This window comes from Alligator sinensis, unplaced genomic scaffold (genome assembly GCF_000455745.1).
Source record: "Alligator sinensis unplaced genomic scaffold, ASM45574v1 scaffold570_1, whole genome shotgun sequence".
NCBI lineage: Eukaryota > Metazoa > Chordata > Crocodylia > Alligatoridae > Alligator > Alligator sinensis.
This window is the reverse complement of record NW_005841997.1, coordinates 3,018,264-3,031,700: the sequence shown is the minus strand read 5'-3', so window position 1 is coordinate 3,031,700 and position 13,437 is coordinate 3,018,264. Positions and strand designations below refer to the sequence as shown.

The 13,437-nt window shown below is 40.3% G+C and overlaps 1 protein-coding gene across 6 annotated transcripts in view; it reads right to left on the bottom strand.

Moving 5' to 3' along the window:
- Positions 1–13,437, bottom strand: part of TANGO2 (transport and golgi organization 2 homolog) — a 79,834-nt gene that overhangs the window by 46,300 nt on the left and 20,097 nt on the right. For 4 of the 6 annotated variants that reach the window (XM_006021546.3, XM_025201519.1, XM_025201520.1 and 1 more), the window contains exon 3: positions 11,152–11,270. The exons of the other annotated variants lie outside the window; for them this stretch is intronic. In XM_006021546.3, the coding sequence (XP_006021608.1) occupies positions 11,152–11,207 (56 nt within the window). In that variant the 5' untranslated portion in view covers positions 11,208–11,270. The remainder of the gene's footprint in view (positions 1–11,151; positions 11,271–13,437) is intronic. 6 annotated transcript variants of the gene reach the window in all.

The following is a 13,437-nucleotide window of genomic DNA, read 5'->3' as shown; positions in this document are numbered from 1 at the left end:
AAAGAGGAAGTAAAAGGAAAAAAACAAAACAAAACATAGCTTTCTTTCATGCCAACCATGAGTTTTTTTGGGGGAGTGGGGGGTTGGGTAAGAATCTGAGCTCCACAGGAAGAGTGGAAGGAAACATTTGAATCCTTACTGAGACTTGGCCACTGCAGCAGACAAACTGCAGGAATCTCTGGAGGCTCCATAATCAAAACCTAGTAGGGGGTTAAGAAATACAATATGTAATTGAAAGACATTGTCAGATGAAATTCCCTGTTTATATTTGGTAATAAGCACTTCTCACTCTACAAGCTCCGAGATTGCTGTGCTGCATTTTGCTAAATGGGTTGCAGCTCACAACAAATCATCTAAACCTAAATTAGCCAGGTTTAGAAAGTCAAACAAATATATTAAACGGTGCTGGTCATTAATAGGAAGCAGAAAAGATATAAAGCTCCAAACTAGGGCAGTCCCTGGCCTGCTAGCACCCTGCCTGTGCAGCCCCAGGGGGTGCCGCTGCTGCAGAGGAAAGGACTGGGGTCCCCTGCAGCATGGGGGCTGCTTGGCCCACTGGCAGCTCACATGGGCAGGCTCTGCCAGAAAAAAAAGTGGCGAGGGGCCCAGCCTGATATCCCCCCCCGCCCCCCCGTAGAGCCTGCCCATCTCTCCCATGGCCAAGGGGTGAGCTGCCGGCAGGCCCTGAGTTGCAGGGAGTCCTGGTCCTTCCCCTTGCAACAGCGCCGCCCCCCAGGGCCACCTGGGTGGGTGGCTAATGGGCAGCTGCTGCCCCAGCTCGGAGGCAGCACCCAGCCTGATCCAACTGTTGCCCAAGCCATAGCTAAGGCAGCACTCCCCCACTAACTACCCACCTGGGCAGCCCCAGGGGGCACCGCCACCATGGAGGGAAGGACCAGAGCGTCCCACAGCTCAGGGGTCACTCGGCCCCTGGCCAGAGGACATGTGAGCAGGCTATGCAAAAAGAAAAGAAAGAAAAAAGAAACAAACAAAAAAAAGGGTTGGAGCCCCTCACCATAACAGGAATGGAAGCCCCTAAATTGAAAAGGTGGGTTTTTAATAGTACAATTAGAAACCCACCATTTCAGTTTAGGGGACTAAACTCCCAACACGTGTACAAGTGCCCACGAATCATATTCCGACTAAACTGTGATGCTGTTACACCTTTGCATCAAGAATCAGAGCATTAGACTATCCAACTCTTTCAAATATGGACAAACAATTTCAGAGTTAATGCAGTGATTCTCAACCACAGTGCCACAGGGGTGCCTCAACATCCTATCAGAGTGCCAAACAATGTTAGCACAGTTAGTTGTGCAAACATGATTCACGAGATGACCCAGAGATTTAAAATTGGATTCCTTAATGTTAAAACCATTTTGACCTCTTGTGGGTTTTGCAAGTTCTTTGCAGCAGCAGAATTTTTTTTTTTTTTTTTTTTTTAAACTATAGAAAAGAGTGAAAACTAAGAGCTGGCATTTACCAATGGGTGCCTGGAGTTTGAAAAGGTTGAGAATCACTGAATTAATGCTTATGGAAACTTAACCAGTCATTTTCAGGTATCCTGAAGTGTTTCTTTCTGTTTCATGTCCTGCACCCCCATCAAAAGATACTCAAGCTTTTACTTTGTCAAAGAAAAGAAGGAAAGGGGAGGAATAGCCAACAAGTTTAGTGTGAAAAGTTAAACAAGAAACAGCAAACTGATAAAGATATAAGACGGTTAAACTCTGAGGCAAATTGTTTTAAAATCAATTAATGTAATATTTGTTCATTAGAGCCATTTCAGTGCTGCACAAGAGTCCATTATCCTGAAAGCAATTAATTCTCTAGAATAGATACAATGACTAATAATGTTTCTACATCATTGATCTAAACTAGCCTTGCGGTCAGTGTTATAGCTTTAAATAGCAATTACTACTTGTTTTGCCAATAACATTAGTCCATTTCTTTTAGACCTGTGAAATAAAAAAAATAAATTCCTGGCTCTCTTTCCTTCCCTTCTCGCCCCCTGTGCCCCAAAACAGAATATATTTCCTTGGGCCTTGGTGAAAAACAGAGGTTTCCCATGATGAAAAGTGAATAGACTTTAGTTCAAGTCTTGTTTACTTTGCTCAATTTAGCACTTGGTTGGTCCACTGAGCAAAACCTTAAGCACTTTGCAGTATCATGAGGCAGACACACGAAGGTACAGAGGGCAATGCACACATTTCAGTTAAAGCATGTTGGATTCCCTTCATAAACTGAGTCAATATTTAATTTAAAGATTCATTCTAGTTTTAAAATGATTTCAGCACTCGCACTTCTAAAAGCAGTCTGAAAATAAAGTTTTCTGAAAGCCCAGGACAGATTTAAAAATCCCCCACTCATCTTGTAGTGGAGTATGTAAAGGCATAGCAAGCAATTCATAACCTTGAGTAGATGGCATTACAAAAAAGATAGATATGTAAGGCCACTTCAGAGTATGAGGTACTTAATTTGGGGTATTAAGAGTACGCCCTGCTCAGAAAAGTAGATATCCAGTTTCAGCAGAGTAGTGTATGCCAACAAAAGTGCAAATATTACAGGTATCCAGGTTGTAGCAGTATTGGTCTAGATGAAAAAGCAATCAAGGCTCGTGGACAGAGGTGATATATTTTATTAGACTAACCATAGAAATATGAACTTCCATTTCCATCCAGGATAACATTCACAATCTTTTCTCTGATGCTTGATGAAGGGTGCTTGTACCCGAAAGCTTGCAATTAATGACATTTTTTTTCAAAATGTTTGTTGGAGTATTACAGGTGGAACATTCAAAATTGCTCCTAACTGGGCTCAATTAGAAAATTAACGTCAGGATTGTTTCCTTCATGTCTTGTGACACTGTACAATCCTTTCATTGTCTCTGGTGCGAAAAGTTTAATGCACCTGTAATTACTATCGCTGTAGAACTGTTTATTGGTGCCTCACTTTTACATACAGTAAATGAAATTAATTGCCTACTTAGAAGGGAAATTAAGACAATTTTGATTGTAAATTTTATATAAAATAAGATCTTTTAGACAGAATCAGATCAAAGGAGGTGATGCTCCCCCTCTATGCGGCACTGGTCAGGATGCAGTTGGAGTACTGTGTCCAGTTTTGGGCGCCGCACTTCAAGAGGGATGCGGGGAATCTCGAGAGGGTCCAAAGGAGGGCCATTCGCATGATTAGTGGCCTTCATGACCCTACGGGGGGAGGTTGAGAGAGCTGAATCTCTTCAGCCTTCACAAGAGACGGCTGAGGGGAGATCTTGTGGCCGCCTATACATTTATTAGGACAGGTCAACGGGAAATAGGGTGAAGAGCTGTTTATTAAGGCGCCCCAGGAAGTGACTAGGAATAACGGGTGTAAACTAATTGAAAGTGGATTTAGGTTAGATATTAGGAAGAAACTTTTCACAGTAAGGGTGGCCAGGATCTGGAATGGGCTTCCTAGAGAGGTGCTGCTATCACCTAGCTTGGAGGTCTTCAAGAGGAGGCTAGCCAGTCACCTGGCTGGGGTCATCTGACCTCGGCCCTCTTTCCTGCCAGAGGCAGGGGGTCGGACACGATGATCTATTGTGGTCCCTTCTGACTCTACAATCTATGAATCAGTCCATGTAATATCTTCCTTCCTTCCTTTTGGATAGGACTCTTTGTTATGCAACTGCACAACAATCAGGGTGGATAAAAATCAATTATTTCTTTAAAATAAAAATATCAGATTTTTATTTAAATCATGTTTATTTAATTGTATTTTTTATTTTTTTAAGATTAAAAAAACAACTTATACATAGTTTTAATTTAAGATATATTAAAGCTCAAAGACATCAATCATGGAATAGGGATTATAACTTCTAATTATATACTATTTGAGACAATGTATTCATGTAACCTTTTTAGAAGAGTTTTATAAATAGGTCACAACAGGGCATGGACTATATTAGAGGCCCAATCTTATGCAGTTCCCAGAGGCTCCTCTATAGATTACTAAAGACTAAGGAAAACCATTTTACTCAATGGGACTCAGTACTCAGTCTAGAAGATCCCATTAAACATCTCTGTGATGCTTAGTTTCAGTTCTCAAATGTTGGATGTTATCTCTGGGGAGACAGTTCCTTGTTAACATCAGTATATGGAGATGAGAGATAACAGACCTGATTACCTACCATCAGCCCTATTATCTCTCTGCAAGTTTGTGTACAGAGTCAAACCCTTACCTCACTCTAAATTGTGAAGTTTTAAGAAGTTAAATGAATAGAGGATTATTGGGGGTGGAGTAGATCTGGGCAAGGAAGAGTCTGGAGATAAATCCAAGGATGCAGGGGCAGTAAAAAAAACAAACAAACAAAAAACCCCCAAAAAACCAAAAACAAGAGAAACATTTTGAGCAGAATATTCCAGCACTCTTGAGGGATAAGTTTCTGAGTATAGCCCAGGGGTAGGCAACCCCTGGCACGGGTGCCAGAGTGTGGCACTCAAAGACTTTTGCTTGGCACACGTGCCTCTGGGTGGATGGCAGGGAAGGGACCGGGGCCACATGGCCACAACAAGGACCAGGCCCTTTGTGGCTCCCCTGCCATCTGCTCCTGGCATGCCAACATCTTACAAGTTGAAGTTGTAGGTGTCTTTGGCACTCTGCCCAAAAACGTTGCCAACCCCTGGTATAGCCTCTCCATTGATTTGAGATCTAGTGAGGGAATAGTATGTTAGAAAGAAAAACCTATCATGGCAGCAAGCTTGCCAGGCTGTAAGAGAGAGTAGAAGTCAAAGATGAAAAGAAATCTAGAAGAAAGTGAAGAAAGCCCCAAGCTAACAACATATGGCTGCAGCACTCATTTGATGTCCTCCTAAAACAGCATGGCAAAAATATCCCCAAATAACCATAATTAATCTAGTGAATTAGAGCTAGTTCACCTCCCAATGACTTCACAAGTATCTGCTTCAATTAGCTTTGGCAAATAAAACAACAAATCATAATTCAGTTTTCTGATGTAGCTACAAAATTAATCTGAAGAAATGTCAAAATAAATCACCGCTTTAAAATGTATAGCCTGTACCTTCTAAAAATGAAACCTACATCATCTATCTCCGAGTTGTGAATCATATATATTAAGATTGTATCAAGCAACAAGAGTGCACTTTTTGTAGAAAACAATGATTGTCAAGGCTTCCTGACTAGTGATTTAAATCAAATCCACCCTGACAGCAATATTCTTGTATATTAACCTTTGTTTTTAAAATAAAATATTTGCATCTACATCAGACTGGCAGCAAATACAGAAGAGTCATAAACAATCCTTTCTTAGTTTCCTACCATTCATGATATTTTGTATGCATAGAACAGGTATCACACTGCCCAAGAAGCTCCTTTATTCTGCTGTCACAAATCAATATTCTGCTACTGCACCTGAATATCCAGGCTAACCATTTCTAAGCTTCTGTATAAACTTTTGACATTTTTCTCTACCATATGAAACTTATTTGTTTTATTTATACATGCATGCACGTTTACAATGACAGCTTACCTGCCATCTTGTTGCCTACTTTGTCCAACATACAGTACCTTCATAGTATTGTTCACCATCACCCCCAATTTGATTATTCTTTAAATCAAATCAGACTATATCATATTTTCTGCCAGCTGTATCATTTACAATTTCATGAAAGTGAAGTGCCATCTTCTCAGTACCTGAAGACTTCCCTAACCAATTTCCTACAATCTCACTATCCTCTCTACTGTCACCACCTCCTACTAGCTTTGCATTAATCAGATTTGTACTGTAGAGACCAAGTTCAAAATTATTTAGAACATGTTCATTTGGTTCCATTATAAAAAGACACTTAGCAATGTATGTAACAGAATAAACCCCAGTAGGACCTCACCTCTTAGATCTGCATAAAGATGTACTGATCTTAACTATTATCAAGCTTTAGAATCTTTTGGGCCAAATCTTGATCGATCCTGTCAACAGTCAACAACTACAATGGTTTTAAATCTGGATCATAAATTGCCAGTCCATCTGTGTGTTAAGAATCCTACACAAAGATTAAAATGGAAATAAGCTAAGGATATCAATGCTGCAGCAATGTCCTTAACTTGGGTGAGAGTCTTAATTATTTGCCAGGTGCTTCAAAATCTCCAGATGAAGAGTGCAAAGCATGTGCTTTCTTCTTTGGATGCCAAAAAGTTATGAAATTCTCTCTCAACGGTCATGTAGTACAATTTCTGCTCTTTTAGATGTTTCTACTCTTTAATCTGCAGGCTCGCAAATGACTGACTATTTCTGTCATCTTGCTCAGAGAAACTGAATCTTACAGAAGTATATTGTAGAATGTATTCATACATAAATATGTATAGAAAACACATTTTTTTTTAAAAAAAAAGCTAGAAGACTTGGCAAGCAAATGTTAATTTCATTTCCTAGAGCTCCAACTAGTTCTTTCATTCAGAAATTTGAAACTTAGATGTGGCTTGTTTACATGAGATGCATACATGAATTCAAAGTATTTGAATTTGCCCAAAATCTTCTCAAAAGAATAGGGAGCCTCCAAGTTTAATATAAAGCCATTATAGAGTATTGCTATGATTAAAACATCTTCATTTTGCCTTTTATGAAACTGTAATCATGCCGGGGGCGGGGGAGGGAAGCCACTTAAAATGACCCCGATTACCAAATAAATTATACAAAACCTAAAAATAGATAAATATTTCAAGTGTGTTAAGATTTATGTACCATTTTAATGTTGAAGCAAAGAGCTGAAAACATGAGAAATCATTCCATTAAAGTAATTTCCCGTGATAATTCAGTTCCATAAAAAGACTATGCGATTATGGCTTTGAAGCTTGAAACCTGTATTTATGATAAGTCATGCATAGTATAGTTAAGCAAGATGTGATGCCAGCACACCACTTTTGACAACAGCTGTCTGGGCTATAGTAGAGCATTGACTACAGTGCTTTGCACAATTTTACGGAAATGTAGCTCATGTATAAAAGACTGAAGACAAAGATGAAAGACATAAGGGTAAACCAAACTGCTGATAGGGCCCGATAGGGCAGGGGTCCAGTACTGCGTTAACAGTAGCGCAACATGGGGTGGACAAGCAGGGCACATGTTCTGGGTACCACTGAAGGGGAGGGGCACCAAAAGGACCAAGAGGGGCAACACCTCACCTTGGTGTTGCTGTTTGTCATATTCTGTCTGCACTTCCTGGCTACAGGAAGCAGCTGATGGAGGCAATGCGTGTAAGAGTGCAAGGCATTCTGGGAATCAATTTCCAGGGGCGGGAGGGGGGAGGGGAAGAGACAGAATGACTGCCCCACGACCGTTTTTCCGTTCTAGGCCTTTGGGTGTTGCAAAGATCAACATTAGGCTTTCTATTTAAGTTAGTGCCCATTACAGCTGTCAGATTAATTGCCCTAGCAACTGAAGAATTTTACATACTAGTAAAACAGCAATAATAGAACAGCAAAACACAAAAAACGTTTTGTATGCATATTAATAGTGGGGACAATAAGATGTAGCCCACATCAAAGTCTGACCCTGGCTTGCTCATGTTACCTTATTTTGCAACTTCAACTTAACTTGTATTGCCTTGAGGGAAATGAAAAAACAATGCTATTTATACCGATTGAAAGGCACTTGGAGACAGGAAACTTGGAAAAATGAAGTCCTCCATTAATACACGAGGGTAGGCAATGCCACCGTAGCATCCTCCCACAAACTTGACCTGGAAGGTTGCCACCTCTGGGACAATGAAGGCAATTCAGTTTACTGGCCCACCTGGCCCACTGTTTTGTGTAGAGATTTGCATCTACTGCCTACACAAAAATAGACAAAAATCCAAGGTGCCCTGGGGCTGGCTAATGGCTAAGAATGTAATGCTGTTATACATCGAGAATGAACCACACCTACAAATCTCATCTTTCCAAAACTCAAAAAAGTTGTGACTCTCAAATTTTCTGCACTCCCCCCTGTTGGCTTTGCAGTAAGTTACGACTGTTCATACCATAAATACAAGAGAAAGATGTTCTGACATAACAAGGAAATACTATAAAAACCACATTATAACTTCATTCAGAAGACAGGAGAAGACAAATTGTTTGACTGCAAGACGACAAAATTGGCAAAGAGAATTTCAGTTGAAGTTTAAGAATGTGTTACAGTAAAGAGCTCAAAACAAAATTAAGCTACTGGATTTATTCAGCACCGTCTGTCACTTTAATTTACGAAAATTAAACATGTAGCTCCTACAAGAGTGCTATGGAGGCACACTAGACTAGTAACTAGGGTAATATAGAGGTAATCAGGAGATTTAGGTACCATTTCCAACTGTGGCATGCCCAGATTAGGACCTTGAGGCAAAAGAGGCCTAGGTGAAGTGACTTGCTTAGCTGAAATGACAAACTGGATTTCCTTTATAAAGCTGAGAGCTATGGCTAGAGGAGTTCAACACAAGAACTGAGGACCTTTATGAATCAGCCCTATGCCGTTCAATTTTCATACGGTTAAGATAAAGCATGTCAAACTGGTCACAATTATGTCTTTAGTCTTTCTCTAGCAAAAGAAAAAGAGTGAGAGGATTGACTTTTACATAAAATATAATTAAGAGTCAAGACTGTTTATATTTTGAGCCTAAAATTGACTATGTCGATATGAAAATTTGAACTTATTAAAAATCTCTTACATGAAGCACTATGATCTTGCTGATGTCACTAAAATGGAGGGGGTTAATCAATGGCAGTTTTACCTGAAGTGCCGAGCAATGTGAAAAGGAGAAGTTCAAACAGAATTCGACAAAAGGCCAGGATTTGGGTCAAAATGGATCAAAAGTTCTTTCCTATTTTTGACACTAATAGCAGGCTATTTTCTGCCAGCAATCAATAGTTCCAAATTTGGTGCATCTTTTTCATAGCAAGCACACTACAAGAAATATTACTTTAAATATCAGTTGTGACAAAGTTCACTTGGCAAACAACATTCCAAATCAGCATGAATACAACCGAGGCCTAAAGGAGTCCTCTAGAAGGCACCATTGCATTGAAAATCAGCCTTCTGTTGGCAACACGGGTAAATGGCACATACCAAATGCCTAGAAATATTAATTCAATACCAGTCACATCATAACACCCCCAAGAGTCCTTTTCCTTCTACAAATACAGATGTAGTCAAGATACAGATCTGGCACTAGATGGTTTAATCATCATTCTAGTTCTTAATTCATGACAACCAAAAAAAAGCAGGGGAAAAAAATTAACAGGTGGTAAAATAATTTGCCTGCTATATTAAACTGACTGACAATTATTCAATCAATATGGGTGCTTGTGCTTCCAAAAATGTGACAGTTAGCTTTAAATGGAACCAATATAGTGTGCGTCAATAAAAAAAATTGTAGTGATACAGTGCTAATAATTAAGAACACAAACTTGTGTGTAGGTGGAAGTCTAAAATGTTGTTTCCCCATTTTATTCGGGGGGGGGGGGGGGAATTCTTTAAAATACTGCTCCAAGATGAATATTTGTGATTAAAGGATTGCAGTGAGACAAGATATTAGGAATTGCTCATACACGTGACAGAGTAAAAGGGCTCTCAATTTTTCAGTCCCTCAGAAGAGGATTCTGCATGAAAAAAAAACTTCTCAGCTCTAGAATAAGCTCCCTTTTCTGAACAGGACCAGTCTACCAATATTGGCTGTGAACTCTTCTGAGAAATGCCTGATACTTGAGAAAATCTGAATTCTTTTGATTTATACAGGACCTTCATACAAAAGCAATCTGTGCTTTGTACTGTGGAGTGAGGTTGTCAACAAGGAGCAAGGTGCATGCTGAAAGTCAAGGGGGCTTGTATTCCTGAATACCGTAGGTCAGCGATTCTCAGTCAGGGTGCCATGAAATCCTTTCAAGGGTATCGCACAATGTTCCTGCTGTTGGGTTTGAACAGGATTCATGACCTGCACCCAGATTTCAAATAGGAATCCATAATGTTCACATTGGGAACAGCTGGGGTCTTTCTTGATTCTTTGCAACAACGTATAAGATGGGAAACTCCCTTCTTGAGAGCAGGGAGGCAGAAAGGGATCTTGGAGTCATCATTGACTCCAAGAAGAACATGGGCCGACAACGCGAGGTCACAGTCGGCAGGGCTAACCGGACCTTATTGTGCATCCACAGGTGCATCTCAAGTAGGGCCAAGGAGGTGATCCTCCCCCTCTACGCAACACTGGTCAGGCCACAGCTAGAGTACTGTGTCCAGTTCTGGGCACCCCACTTCAGAAGGGATGTGGACAACATTGAGAGGGTCCAGAGGAGGGCCACCCACATGATCCGGGGACAGCAGGACAGACCCTACAACGAGTATATAAGTTCATCACGGGGGCACAGAAGGGAATTGGTGAGGTTTTATTCACCAAGGCGCCCCCAGGGGTTACAAGAAATAATGGCCACAAGCTAGCAGAGAGCAGATTTAGATTGGACATTAGGAAGAACTTCTTCACAGTTCGAGTGGCCAAGGTCTGGAACGGGCTCCCAAGGGAGGTGGTGCTCTCCCCTACCCTGGGGGGGGTCTTCAAGAGGAGGTTAGACGAGTATCCTTTCCTGCTTATGCAGGGGGTCGGACTCAATGATCTATTGAGGTCCCTTCCAACCCTAACATCTATGAATCTATAAATCTATGAATCTATTTAGGAATGCTGCATGGAGGGTTGATAAGTTAGAGATATTGTATTTTATGTCAGGTTGAGGTCAACTAGTTGTCAAGGAGCACACTACTTTTTAATTTAATCTCTGTTCTTGCACTTTCGGCTAGATTGCCAACAGATTGGACCCTTCTTAGTTTTACAGATACATAACCGAAGCAAGCGTTTACGTGACACACCCAAGAGCCTATGGCAAATAAGAGCCAGAAAACAAAATCCAGGAATGTCAAGTCCTAGACCCCTACTCTAACCAATGCACAGTAACAGTTTTTCATTTAAGAATTACGTACCACTATGAAGTAAAGTAAAATAACATATCAATGGCATTACAATACCATGCTTTTCAAGCACTCAGCCTTGTTTTTGAGGCTGGGTTTCACTAGTTAGTGTTAAGTCAAAAGTATTATGAAATTAGGCTATAAAAGGTACTTTGGCTTTAATCAGAACTATTTACCTGTACGCATTTTTCGAAACTGGCCGAGGGTCAAACTTAAATAAAAGGATGCACATGGAGAACTGCTGGCAGTCTTGCTTCCTCCAAAAAGGCTCAGCGCAATGTCATGCTGCTACAGCCTGTGAACAAAATATAGTACAGTACAATAAAAGGGGCTTCATTACACTGCAATTTTCAGAAGCATAACCTTATAATTATTCTGGTCTTTAAAGACCCTGCTGTTCTCATTAATAGCGTTCCATATTGAAATCAACAGGGCTGCAGAGATCTATTTGTCTTAATCAATGATTTGTCTGCAAAAGTCCTTGTTATTCTTGATGCTTCATGTATTGCTGAAGTAAGAATTTAATTTTGAGTTTTGGGAAAAGAATGAACTAATGACAAAAGATTACTGACAGGTCTGAGCAGCAACAACATGTATACTGGAACTTTCCCAACAATGCAAGGAAGATAAACACTTTATCAACATTTTCTGCTCATTACCAATATAACACAATGGTGATATGTTTTGTTCTGCACCAATACTTCTGCAAAGATATTCCTGTTAAGATTTAAGAAAGACAACTTAACCAAGCACATCCAGGAATGCAGCAGCTGGGAAAAGCCTAATCACAAAAGTTCTTGGAGATAGAAGAAAATAACCTATCACTAAATACACTTTTCAACCAAGTTGAGGGAAGATAGGAAAATATATAATACTGGGAAGGGGGGGGGGGGGGGGGGGAATACTGCTGGGAACAGAGTGTACCTTTCTGATGAAGGCTGTCTCTGCCCTTTGCAGCATATTTAAAAATTGTGGCCACGTTCAAATGGCATGAAAAATGTTCTTTCCAGATTGGAACCTTACAAGGGGCTTTCAAATATTTTCTGCATTGCCCCATCGAGAACTTGCCTGGTAATAAAATTGCAACATGACCCTACTTTTCTTGCTCCAGACGAAACAAATATTAGAACATTACTAACTATGCAAGCTTAAGCACACTGCACTGCTAGAGAGATCCATGCGTGAAAGTTGTCACAGCACGCAGGCAGGGTTGGGGACAATCAATACCCGAATCCTAGAATCACTCAGTAATTAAACTCCTTTTGCTCTAGTGAGTAATTACTGAAGTGAACCGTACAAAAATATAAAAATGCAAGTATTTTATAAATCATGTAATGCATTAAAAGAACTAAGAAAGTCTTGTTATTTCCTGATACAGATACTAATTGTAATTCTAGGTCTCATTTTACAGAGCCTCTCTGAACCCTCCCATGATAATCCCACATTTTAATTTCAACAGAAGGAAGACATTTTCCACGACATTTCACACTATTTCACTTTTACTACCGAAAGCAGAGCTACAAGTGCAGCATTTATACAGATTTTAAATTAGCAGCCTGCCAGTAGCTGTTGGCTTCTGTCAAGTCATGGCTCAGCATTGCAACAAGCCTGCTGTCACTGTCATTGTCATGGCACAACGAATTCAGTCTTACTATCACCAATATTCTACCAAGGGACTCCTCTGTTGCAGCAGCTGAAATAATCTGAAACTGAACCAGCAAACCAGGCAGGACAGCCAGGGCAAAAGAGATTGGAGGGGAGGGAAATAGTTTTTTTAATCTCTGTTCCTATACAAAAATAAATTCTTTCAAGCAATGACTTGATAAAGTGTTAGTTTTCAAGGCTCTGCTGGAGCTGGACCCCTGAAATATTCTTCTGCTTAACAGACTAATACCATAAACTAATGTCACAGAAGAAAGAATTCAACTTGTGCAGTTTATGTTCAACCCTCCCCCTGCCCCCACCCTCCAAAAAAGAAACCAAGTCCATGCAAGGTGGGTAATAAATGGATAAATAAAAATAAAAAAAAAAATTCTCTTTCCTTTACACTGGAAGATGCGACATAAGACAACTCATTTCAAGATCTGGCTGTTTAAAGGAATGACACTAAAGGATTTTCTGAAAAAGGGGAAGGTTTGGAAAGCAATACAGTCCTTTTCAGGTTCCCAGTGCTGGACCACATTGGACCTAGGTAATCCTCAGCTTCCCTTGACACTTGTGGGAAAAGACTAATCTGTAAGGAAGTAGGCAATTGCTGTCCTAGGAGCTATAAAAAAGGTAGGGGCTACAGTGCTGACTCCCCGTAACACTCAGTGTTGTGGATACTCTGGTTTGCAGTTTATTTCCCAATGGACACAATAGTTGAGGCATAACACCAATTGTATAAAAGTTTCTAAACCAAATAGCTTTTATATTTCTTGCGCTAGCTACAGATCTAGACAACACTTATGGTCCATTCTCCA